Source organism: Salminus brasiliensis, chromosome 10 (assembly GCF_030463535.1).
Source record: "Salminus brasiliensis chromosome 10, fSalBra1.hap2, whole genome shotgun sequence".
NCBI lineage: Eukaryota > Metazoa > Chordata > Actinopteri > Characiformes > Bryconidae > Salminus > Salminus brasiliensis.
Genome location: NC_132887.1, coordinates 20,376,000 through 20,388,641, shown reverse-complemented (window position 1 = coordinate 20,388,641; position 12,642 = coordinate 20,376,000). Strand labels below are relative to the sequence as shown.

The 12,642-nt window shown below is 40.3% G+C and overlaps 1 protein-coding gene across 3 annotated transcripts in view; it reads left to right on the top strand.

Annotated features, from left to right (window-relative positions):
• asap2a (ArfGAP with SH3 domain, ankyrin repeat and PH domain 2a) overlaps positions 1–12,557 on the top strand; it is an 86,752-nt gene extending 74,195 nt beyond the window's left edge. Inside the window, exons 20-28 of one of the 3 annotated variants that reach the window (XR_011980528.1) lie at positions 1,417–1,484; positions 1,641–1,748; positions 3,748–3,961; positions 5,441–5,587; positions 6,151–6,277; positions 6,976–7,061; positions 7,196–7,275; positions 8,797–10,038; positions 10,390–10,444. Coding sequence is in view for 2 of the 3 variants with exons in the window: in XM_072689648.1 (XP_072545749.1) it covers positions 1,417–1,484; positions 1,641–1,748; positions 3,748–3,961; positions 5,441–5,587; positions 6,151–6,277; positions 6,976–7,061; positions 7,196–7,275; positions 8,797–8,916; positions 10,390–10,464 (1,025 nt within the window). In the remaining variant the exon portion in view is untranslated. Of the gene's footprint in view, positions 1–1,416; positions 1,485–1,640; positions 1,749–3,747; positions 3,962–5,440; positions 5,588–6,150; positions 6,278–6,975; positions 7,062–7,195; positions 7,276–8,796; positions 10,039–10,389 lie in introns of all 3 variants that reach the window. The other 2 variants (XM_072689649.1, XM_072689648.1) reach the window with 2 other exon arrangements.
• Positions 12,558–12,642: the final 85 nt, after the last annotated feature.

Here is a 12,642-nt window from a genome sequence, read left to right as displayed (position 1 = left end):
TATATATATATATATATATATTTATATTTATATAAAGAGGAATGTGGAAGAGTCAACACTGTGGTCGGGGTCTTAATGAATAGATGCAAAGATTCATTTAAGAGGTATTTAAACCTCTTAAATGAATCTTTGCATCTATTCATTAAGAATCAGTACTGTGTTTTTTGAGAATCGATACAGTATTGCGAAACATAATATTGTGATACTCAAGAATCGCTAATGCACAGAGCTGAACTTGGCTGTGCTTGGTTGTATGCTTTTAGAACATAAGCTTGATGACAGGGTTGTGGGTTTGATACAAAGGTCACTGTCACTGCCACTGCCACTGTCCTTGTGGGCCCTTGTGCAAGGCTTTAACCCCTCTGCTCGGCACTGCCTTGCTTTCTAAGCAAAAAAAGCATTCTTAAGTCTTTATTCATTGACCGAACTCTCGCTTTGACCCTTTAAATCTAAGTTTATTGTAGTTATATAAGTATATCAAGAGTATCTTACGTTTTTGAGACCTGTGCAGCATCAGTGTGATAATTACAAATGCATGTAATAATTATCTTAAGTACTTTTTAAGTCATATTAAATGAATGACACAAATATATAATACATTAAATAACAAATAATAAATTAAATGAATAATAAAATGAAGTCATGACATTTTGCTGATTTGCTGACATCCAGAAGTGTGTATTTTTAAACAGTATTTTAAACAGTGCTGTGCTCTAAATGTTTTAGGCCTTTCTGGTGTATCAAATGTGATACAAAATAAAAGTCATTTATGGACAGTGTTATTTAGTTCCTTTTTTTGTATTTATTGCTCAGTAGGTCAGATTTTCTGTCAATAATTTCTGTCAATTATTTGATGGTTCTGGCTTTAAAGGGTTAAAAGCTCTGAAGTAGAAAAATGATTTGCGTACTTCTGCCGGAGCTGTCCCGGATGCTTTGTTTTGTTTGCTTGTATCCTTCCACATTCTTGTGCCTGGCAGAGGGCTGTTTTGACTCGGCTGAAAGCTGAAAGCTGGATGTGGTGATAAGAGTGTGGATCTGTAGCTGGCATGGGTCCTGGTGTTGAGTATGAGAATCGCACTAATTAATGCTCTTCGAGTGAATGCAGCAAACAAAGGAGCAAAGCCAGAACAACGGGTGGCCTGGCACTGGGATGTGTTGTGTGTTTTACTCTCTTTATAGGACCCAAATGTTCCATTTATGATGGGAAGATATGGCGAGTGTGATGTTTTGACATTTTACTTAATACAGAAAAAGAATGGACTTGATTTGTGTGTGATTTTTGTGTTTGTGTTACTGTTGAGTGAATGGATGGGGCCAAACTACTGTGCTGGATTTTAAGTGTGTGTAAAGTAAAGCCTGCACACAGGCTTAATGATGTGGGTGTGTAACTGTAGCTCTGCTTAACTTTGGGTGCAGCTAACGAGGCAGGAGAAACCCCGCTGGACATCGCCAGAAGACTTAAGCATCTGCAGTGTGAGGAGCTGGTGAGTTTAGCACCAATTATGGTGTACAAGGGTATCTTCTGTATAACTATGTAGAAGAAGTTAACAACAAAAAAGTATGAAGGACATCGGCAGAAGCTGACAGCCTTCCAGTACTGTGCATGGAGGTTAACCGTGTGTGGTTTGTTGTGTCTCTAGCTGACCCAGGCACTGGCTGGCAAGTTTAATGCGCATGTGCATGTGGAATATGAGTGGCGGCTGCAGCATGAAGATCTAGACGAAAGTGATGAGGATCTGGACGAGAAGGTAACCGGTTACACGATGCTGCAGCTTTCAGTGCTGTGGGTTTTGTACAGGAGACTTACATTTACAGTGAGACTTACTTTTTCAGTGCTTATGCATGTTCGTTTGGGTGTCTGGAGTGCCTACCAACCCTTATGACAACCCTGTCAGTTCTTTTGTTGGCTGCCTATGAGCATTCAAACCACCATTCAGAATTGGCTCACCCACTACCTTTGTGAAGATGGTTGCAAAAGGCAGCTGTGGGTGAAAATTGTCAAGTTGTGTGTGTGTGTGTGGGGGGGGGGGGGGGGGGGGGTACTTTGAAAATGTACCGTGGTCCATGGCCAAAAAAAACGAAGAGAAGGGGAATAAAGAGAGATGAACTCAGGTGAAGTAAATGTTCGCTTGCTAGTGCAAAAAGAGACTAAATAAACGTGGAATTCTAAGAGTTTGTGTAGCCGTCGTGCTGATTGTCTTTAATCCTTGAGGTATTTTGACCAGAGTATGTCACAGGTCTTTTCAAGACCCCAGAGAACTGTGTGAACTTGTGAAAAGGAGTATAATATGTAATATTTATGACTCATTATTTAGAAGTTGCAATAAATTATTCGAAAAGAATACTATGAAACTATTATGTAAGCCATGTAATGATGATCAGAGTGAGGAACTGACACTTCACATAGAATTGATGAAGATGAAGGCCACACAGATGTGCTTGAAGCAGTGTATTTTACATCCATGAAAGAAAAAGACACAAGCCGTGTTATTCTGTATACAATAGTAGTCAGCAATCTCACGTGTTTTAGATAATGTTGCAGATTCATATTTCATTTACACCTGGCCACTTCAATGCCTCCTGCTTACACTGATGCTGCTTTTCCCCATATTCTTATGCAAATATGAAGTAGTGCCAGATGGCAGAGAAATTTGGCTCTTTGCAGAAAGGAAGAAACACCATATATTACAATGCTTATAGTCTAATTAAGAAAACAGGAGCTTGACTTCCTTAGTGAAAGAGCTCTATGACTGAGAATAAAGAGTCAACACTGGAGGAGACGTGCTAATGTGCCTTTATCCACAGGAGTGAGCCGCTAAATAGGTTGAACATTGGGTTTCATATGCAGTAGGTAGTGGATACGTTTGTTTTGGCCATACCATTTGTTTTTACCATCATGACTATTGAAAAATAAAATGAGCAATAACACGTATCATACATATAAAATATGTAGAACATGTATCATACATATATAGTTTTTAACATTTATTTGTCAAGTGATATAAATGATAATAACACTAAATATACCTACCTAGGGGGGAAATATGTAATTAAACGTCTTAATTTTCCAAACATCAAATTGTCACTTTTTTTTCAAGGCTGACATGTGCTCCTCCATCAGTCTCTGTTGCCATGGTTACGACATAATAATAAGTGTTACATTAAAAAAGTCCTTACAGAAATTACAGGTAATAATGGTAATGTTGCACAAAATAATAAATAATACACTAGTAATATACTTTCTAGTACATTGATCACTTTTTATTATTGATGTTTCCAACATAAAAAGAAACAAAAAGCTAAAATAATAGTTGTAATAGTTTTGGGGCATAATATTTTACTGGTGCAATAAATAATATATATTTATAGCCAACTTGTTTATTCTGTAATAGGGTATCTCTATTATGACTTTTGAACCTGGAGAGTTAAAGGTAATTAAGTAATTAAAGGAAACCTCCATTAAAATCAGTTTTGTCTCTGATGTGTTAAGATTATGGATGTGGCTTTAAGAAACAGATACATTTACTGAGTGGCTGAGCAATTACATAGCAATCTGCCTGTGTTTACACTTGGCCTGATGATCGGCCAATAATCTGCTCAGCCTAAGATAAATGAAATGGCAGTGAAGTGGAAAAAGGCTCAAAGAAATCTCTCCGCGTGTGACGGTTGAACCTCAAAATGTTTTAATTAGAATATTAAAAAGCTTCTCCTCCTCATTTTTGTGACTGCTGACCTTTCTGTGTGCAGCCCAGTCCCCTGCGGCGAGATGAGAGGCCGGTCAGCTGCTACACCCCCGGCAGCTCCGTGCTGCAGCCCAGTCCAGCCGGCCTGTCCAAGGACAAGCGCTGCTATGTGCCTAACCTGGTCAACAACGAGACATATGGGACCATCCTGAACACCAGCCCCCCCACCTCCATCCCACTGTCCACTTCTGCACCTCCTCTGCCACCACGAAATATAGGTATCTACTGTTGAACCGTTGATCATTTATTCACTAGGTTTATCGCTGCTGTCCAATGAAGACCAGATATCTCCATTTGGGTCAGTTTTTAGTTTTGAACCACGTAGCTGCTTCTGTACATTGTGTAAATAGTTCTGGATGAATAGACCAATAGAAATGCTCTAAATTTCTTGACTTGGAATAAACTTTTATCAAACATTATTTAATGTTTTTGTCACAATTTTGAAAGATACTTTTTTTTTATTGGGCAAATAAACTGGTAAATTAATTTAATAAAGAACAGTACACTTAAAAAGAGGTAATGGGGGTCCTAGTAAGTGGGTGAGTCAATTGGCTTGAGGAGGGATCAGAGGGTTCTGAGGGATAAAGTAAGTTTGGGAAATAGTTGAATATATGACTATCTTTGGAATCTCAAACCTCATTTTTAGTGGAACAAAGTAATATGCAATAAAAATGTTGGCTACGGGTCAGTTATACACTGTGGATGTTTTTTGCTGAACGATTAAGAAGGGAAAATTTGAGAAAAACAGCAAAGACAGATAGAGGACAAACTCAACAGAAGCTAAATCACTTTCAGGAACACAGCTCATTATGAAGGGTGCTGTATTAATAACCCTCCTATATGATCCCAAAATGGCAGAAATCTCACTTGACCTGTCCCTGAATCCTCACCTCTGACAGCTGCAGTGTAGCTCAAGGAAGACTCTGACCTATTTGGTTCACTGTCAGAACCAGAACAGGATTCTAGATCTGGCGCTTCAGTTGGACAGTAGCACCTGATCATGGGTCATCTCTCCTTTTCAGAGACCCTTTAAGGCCAATTTAATAGCGCAGCCAGGGTCACTTGGGCATCTTGGCAGGTGCCACGTGCAACTGCACTGTTCTGGACCACTTACTGGCACATCCTCCAAAATTAGGAGCACAGGAATGCTGCATGGGATGGTTTCTGTATCATTTTCAGGTTGTTTTGGGTGAAGAACAGACTTTGGCTGACATTTCTTTTTCTTCTGAGATTTTTGACTTCCCCAGTTCCAATGTGAGTTTACTGAAAGAATGCTGAACATATGCGCCAAATATGACCAGTTATTAAATCCCAAAGGGCTTCCTTTACTTTCTAGCATCGTTAGCCTTGTAGCACCAGTGCAAAACTAAAGAAGCTGTAGTTGAGTTGTTGGAAATAAAGGCGTAAGTAAGTTAGAGGGGCTTCTGGGTTTCTTTATGCTCTCTTGACAACAGGCCTCAGTTCATATTGTGCTATGTCCTCACAGGCTCTAATGTAATTAAGGCCGAATGAAGCACTGCTGGCCTGGAGCCGAGCCAAAGCCCAGAAAAAGAACTGACACATTCTGGAACTTTCTCTTCATGTAGAGAAACACGAAGCAGCCTCTTGTGAGACACAGGGACAAAGAGCTTTTTCTGACTTATACTTATACTCTGTTTTTTTCTCCTTCTGTCTTTTTCCTCAACTTCCCTCCACAGCACAGTTGGCCGGTCTCAGTGGAGTGGTTCAGGGTTCCTCAGGATGGAAGCCAGGCTCTATAGATCTGGCAGGCCGTCAGAGGTCCTCCTCAGATCCCCCCAACATGCACCCACCTGTTCCACCCATGCGGATCACCTCCTCCTCCTGTGAGTGTCCACCTTTAACTCCCATGATCAGTCAACTCTATCAGCCAGTCAGTAAATTAATTCGTCAATCAATCTGTCAATCCCATTCCTAGGGACTTCACAGTATGCATATATTTCTAGCACATCAAGCTTAAAAACATGAATTGATAACCTCCTCAAGTTCTGGGACAGAGATGGAAAACATAAACATCTACAGAGCAACAAAGTCTTCTCCTGGACTGGGATTGAGAAATCCTGCTGTAGGCACTGGTGTTGATGCCATTGATGTCTAGATCTTTGCACATTTCTTCTTCAAGACTTTCACATATATGTAGCAGAACTGTGCACAGCAGTAGCTTTTCTTCAGAGTTTAATAGTACCTCTCATCTTCCACTCGTTCTGGGAGCTATGGATGAGAAATGCTCTAAACTTAGAACAGGTCTTTATTGTTGCAGGCAATAAATGCAACTTCTAAGTGTTAGAAGATCTAAAATATCTCAAATCTATTTTTGGATCAAAGATGCACCATCTGTCTGAGTTGCGCTGGCACTTGATTTGCGTTATTAATGATGTGCATTTTGCAGTCATAGCGCCCGGCGGTCCCCCTCCTCCTGTTGCCAAGACAGCCAGTGTTATGGAGGCCATGAACATGCAGTCCAAAACGGGACAGACACCTCCAGGCCAGAACATCAACAGGACGACCACTACAAGGTCAGAGGAGTAGAAAAAACACACACACACACACACACACACACACACACACAGACAATTCTATGTGGTTTATCTGATAGGGGTGTGATTTGAAGAGCCCATATCATAGGAAACTATATATATATACTATATATATTACCACCTGTCTAGTCTACCTCTGTTTAGCCCTGCACTCTCAATTCTGACTACAGTTCTGCCATTCTCTGCAGTGTTTCATCTCTGAGTATTTTAAATAAGACAACCAATCAGTACACAGCAAACTGGTTAAAAACAAAACATTTTTTTATGACCGATTTGTTTCTTATGAGCCCGCCCCCTTCATCCCACCACCCTTCTGAATAACAGAATGTGACTAAGCTGGAATAAGCTGGAGTGCATTGCCATCAGCACTGAGGCTCTGTATAGTGAGCCTCTCTCCAGCGAGCACAAAGGTGACTTTGCCCATATAGAATGCCAGGAAGGTGGAAATACCCTACAGGGAAATGCTGCTTTGCCAGGGTCATTAATTCCTATTCAAGGCCCTCTTTCAAGCACGTAGAGCCAGAGGAGCAAAGAAGTAGGGCACATAGTGAGCTGATGGTCCCTGCATGGCCCAGAGTGTGGATTCTTTAGCTGTATTGGGAAAGCAGGATGGCTTCTGTGAAACTCAAGGCAATAGTGGGATTATTTATTTCTTTTTCTGCATTTGTTGGTTGCAGCTCGGACAAAGGCTATAGCAAAGGTCCTCTGGTGCGCTCAGATTCTGTTGAGAGACCAGGCAGATGTCAAAGAAACAACTTGAACTGTAAGTTGGTGTTCGTAATATGCTACAGTGTAATCTATTGGCTGTGTATGGTTAGCATAAAAGGCTGTAAAAACTGTGTTTGAGTTGCTGATTTGTTTTCACTGAGATGTCATTTCTTATGTTTTGATGAGCAGCTAATGAAGTTCCTGGATGCCCCCCGAACAGTATTGGTCAATCTCTGCCTCCTGGCCACGTACCCAGGAAAGGGTACCCGGTAAGTTCCATCTCATGCAGATGATCACAGTTGTAATCTAGATTATGTATTTTTTTATGTTTACTCGGATATATTATGCCATAGCAGATGTTGCTATATTAGTAAATATGATTCTGTATGTGTAGTAAAGTAGTGATCCTCAGGCAGCTTCTATCACATAGATGTTTATCCAGTATTTCCTACAACATTCAACTCTTGATGGTTTAATTAGAGATGAGCATGGCTCCATGCTTTCATAGTCAAGGTTCAAGGTGCCAGTATGTAAATTCTGAAAGCGCTGTTTGAGTATTTATTATGTTTTGCCACATAAGGATTTAAAGGATAAAGTTACAGGCCAAATGTTTTATGGGATGGGGTGGGATTATAAAATGTGACATTTTATATATGTTATGTTACACTACAATTTGCTACTAAAAAACAGGTGCACATTGTCAAGAACGTGTTGAGTAATTATCCACAGTGCAGGCTAGAAAAAGTAAGTGAACCCTTGAATTGAATAACTGTAGAATTGAATAAAATGTCACCTCTACCAGACATTTTCTGTAGCTGCAAATCAAATCATCAATCATCTTTCCCTGCAAATGTATTTCTGGTATGCCTGAGATGGGAGTTTAGGTCTTGATGAGTTAAGTTGGTTAAGGTCAGAACTTTGACTTGGCCATTCTAAAGCACAAATCTTCTTTTTCAACTGTTTTTTTTAGTTAACTTATTTATTGCATCACTCAACATCTTTTCATTATGAGGACATGGACTTCTGGCCCTTCCCTTGCCTTCTCCTGTAAAATGCTTTCACACACCTATTGAGTTCCTTGTTCCCTTTATGGCTGCAAGGCATACAGGCCCTGAGTCAACAAAGCAGCACTTTACCATGGTGCTTCCTCCACCATGCTTCACAGTTGGAATGAGATTTTGGTGTTTGTGTGCAGTGTTCCTTTTTCTTTACTAAAACGTTGTTCAATAGCCTCATCTACTCATAGCAGCTTCTTTAGTGGTGTACTTCCACAAACACCATACAGGAATGCACATGAACAAGGGATGTTCGTAGGTTGCTATTACTCTACTCTAGGTAACTTGATGAATTGCCTGGATTACACTATATAAATTAGGTAATTACTAAAGGCTCACTTACTTTTTCTTGAAACTGCATGTTAACCCCTTAACACTCCAAGGCTTATTACACATCAAGGTGTATTATACAGTAACTACAGTGTTCTGTACAAACTGGTGGGGCTATTCTTTGCTAACAGAAGTTTGTAATAACGCTTTCGGCCCACTAGCAAGCCATAGGCTGTTTAAGGGGTTAAGAATAAAAATAAATAGGTAGATTAGTAAACAGGTGGATACCATGTATATTTCTTTTTTTGTATTTGTATTTGAATTGTGACGTTAAGATTTTTGTCATATCTGCCAACCTTACGTTTCAATATTAAAAGAAGATGCAGTGGAAAACTGTTGTTGTGTGTCTCTCTCTCTCTCTGACACGTCCTCTGTAATTGTTTTGTATGTGTGGGTGTGTATCAGAAGCAGAGGCCGAAGCGGGTGAAGGCCATCTATAACTGCGTGGCGGATAACCCAGACGAGCTGACGTTCACAGAAGGCGAGGTGATAGTAGTAGATGGAGAGGAGGACCAGGAGTGGTGGGTGAGTGTGCGCGAGTGCCTGTCCTGTGTGTGACAGGAAGAAGTCGTCAGCTTTGTAAGTAAGAAGGAAGGATGGCCGAGGTCATGGTTCTGAACAGACAGGGAGCGATAGAGACAGAATTGTGTTTTATCAAGTTCTGGTTGCCATAGCTGCCTGGACACATGTGATGACCTCATTCTTCCCCCTCAGTCCTTCTTGTTATGAATGCAAGCCAGCTGCTGCTTGCTTTCGCCCCCAAATCCACCTCTTTTTCCAATGTCTGTATTTAGTCATTAGCCCTCCATGGAGCCAAGTCTTCAAATCTGTAAATCTCCATCCACGAGACTTCATTGGCATTTACTTACAGATGCGCTTCAGCGACTCGGAGGAGCATATTTCCACCACACGTACTTGTTTTGTTTATCAGCAGAGCTAGTTGCGCACATCTTTAGTACAGGAAATGAACAAGGGGTCATTTGTTTCCAGCACACATGCCACAAAGCTCTCGTTGTTTGTGTGTTGACTTTGTAAAATCGCTCATGTTCTTTTGTTGAAGGACTATGCTGAACTGAATACTCCAGGACGTTAGTCAATCTAAAGGAAATATAAAGAAATTGCATCACATTTCTGCATGATTAAATGACCAAGATATAAACCAGGGGTGGGAAATACTGGCCCTAGAGAGATTTCAGTTTGCAGTTATTGACCAGGTTTAGCTGTTGCGTCCGAGCAGAGAAATCAGCAAACTGTGCTGGACCCCAACCCCTTAAACTATTTTGCCTACAACACTCTGGAACCTTGGGTACGCCACAAATACATTTCAAAAGTGAAAATACTCATAAAACAATGCCTCCAGGTTTCAAGTGCTGTCCATAACCATATATGACTTTCTGTGACGTAACTTTTAAAGACATTGAGCTCTTCAGATGTCTGGTTTCGATCACCAATACTGTAACCCATTCTGGCTCTTCACGTTTCTGTAAAAGAGCACATAAAATTGTGCATAAATATCGGCCCTGCACACAGTCACCCATCTGGATAATTTTTAAAATGTATTTTTTTCCTCCCTGTCTCCTGCAGAATTGCTGCAAATCTCTTCATACACGTGAGAACGTAAAAATGGTCCTCACATGATCATTTGAGGTCAGAAAAATAATAAGAAAAAAGCAGTGTAACTGCCAAAACAGACCTAAACACAGTTTAACACTAAAGCACATTTTCTAACAAGGATTTTCTCTTTGTGTCTGGTCTCAATAACTCCGTAAACTCATCCACCTCAGTCATTCACCTAAAATGCTGTGTTTATAAGAAAATACGTGAAGATACTTGCATTTATAAAAATATATATGTGGTTAGAACTTCTTAAAAACAGTGGAAATGAAAAACACTGTTCCTGAGTTGACCATCCAATGTTTGATGATTTAAGCATGAGGTTTTCATAGACTATTTCTGTAATCGATTGAAGTCATGGATATTCTGTTGCTCTTCTTCCAGTTGGGCCATATAGAAGGAGAACCAATGAGGAGAGGTGCCTTTCCGGTCACGTTCGTACACTTCATGGTGGATTGACAGTCAATGTTCAGCAATGCTGACCCGGGCTGACTAGATCACCTCCTGCAACTACATGCTTGGGCTCACTACTCATCATTACCATCACCATCATCACCATCATCTCCTTATAATCAAACTTGTTCTTACACCAATTCTTTCTAGACCCGTAGTGTTTCACCAGCCGGCTCTGAGGCGACTCATTTGGCTGTTGGTGCTTCTCATTTCTGAATGTCATATCAGTCCAGGAAGATTGTGGAAGCTTTTGGCTCATTTTTTGTTTTGTTGACCAGAAAAGAAAAATTGTAGTCAGCGACTTTGAATTAGTAAATGCACTTTTGACGTAATCTCTCCTGGATTCGGCACTAAAGTGGAAACAAAGTTGGTAGAGATGAAGGCTCTGTCCCAGAAGTGCACCATTTCTATGTTTCAGATTCCACCTCCAGTGGAATAGAAGAAGACTAGTTTATTTATGTGGTGCCATTTGTACCTAAGCATATCTGTGAATTCACATTCCGTGTGTGGCATGGTCAAAGGAGACAGATGGAAGCATAAGAAAAAAAATATATAGGAGATTTGACTTTGAAGGAGCTTTTGGTGCTGACCCAGGAGAATAGAGCTGATGCTGCCTCTCCTAGGGGGCGCTCCACTGTCCCCATTTCTACAGTCAGTGGCCCATTTCGCAACATATAAATAGAAATTCCACTAGTCACACCTGGGAGAGCAATGGCTCTGCATTACGTATCTGTGTGTGATGGAGAGGGGCAAAAAGAGAAAATAATTATGTGTTTGTGTGTGTATTGTCACTGTGATAGCAAAACCTCAAGTCCATTTTTTTTGTTCTTACAACACCATTTGAAAGCTGACTCTCATTTACATTGTGTAAACATTTCATGAGGAATTGACCAATAGAGATGGTCCAAAAAGACTTGGGAGTAAATGAGCATTTTTTTTTTTATCTCCTATGACCATATCGGAGGTACTTGTTACAACAGTGACGATACCTGTGTGACAGAGACAATGTGAGAATGTGTTCATACACTAAAAGAAGAGAAGCTTCATTCATAAGGGAGTTGGTGACTGTGCAGTTCACAAAGTGATTCATGAAGCAACATGAAAAATGAGCGAGTCCTGGCGAAGGCCTCTGCTTTAGGAGTTCGTAGTTTGTCCCTTTGGGTGTTGCAATGCCCCTGACCTGCTGTCTTCCTGCTTATGCTCAGTTTGGACTCGCTAGGCATCCCGCTCTTTACTCCAGGTTTTCACAGCTCATGGCACGAGAGATGATAGTGTGTTCTCCCTGTGTATCAGAAATAGTAAATAGCATGGTATTAAACATCCCTTCTGTCACTCAAATTCACTCCTCTTTTGCCTCAAAGCTGATATAATGGCTTCATTCTGACTCACTACTAGCTCTATGTTATTATGTCCAATATCCACAATATCCAGCAGATCTCTTTGGGTTTAGAGTAACATACAGGAATTAATGTCTGCCCAAGTTTTAGCATATGTAGGACCAGATCAGTGCCCCTCTCTTGGTTTTTCTGTATTTTACCCATTCCGATTTGTGGGAAGGATGAAATCATTCCTCATAGCCAGTAACAGTGCATTTCTAACCACACGCTTGGTCACGAGTGGAGACTGCAGATGTAATATTGTACAGGAATATGTTTTATGTCATGGACTTTTAATTTGGTTGCAGAGCAACTCTATAGAATGTGTTATATAATGTTTAATTAAGAGATACGTAGTCTCTGAGCTTGAAACACAGTGACCTGTAACTTTTAGCAACGAGAGGAGACCTGTAATTACCTTCTAGAATATTCCTCTGCCTTTTAACTCACTGGAAATGAATAGGAGCTGTCTTATCTGGACCTGTAAATAAGTGAATACTTTGTATGTGTATATTTAATTGTAAACAGAAAACTGAATTGATAAAAAAAAAAAAACATTTGTTTCAACGTCATGTATCGATCCAGGTTGGGTAGTGTGTGTAGAGCTCCAGAAGACACTTCTAACCAAGGCAAAGAATCCACCTCGATTCACCCTCATTTACTGTGTCATTCTGTTGACTCTAATACTCTACAAATAAATGGAGAAACTGGAACTAAACCAAACCCATGAGTCGTCTGCTTTGTTCTTTTCCTAACTTGACAGATTTCCTTTTATTTTAATTTGTGTGCTGAATAAAAAATTCCATAG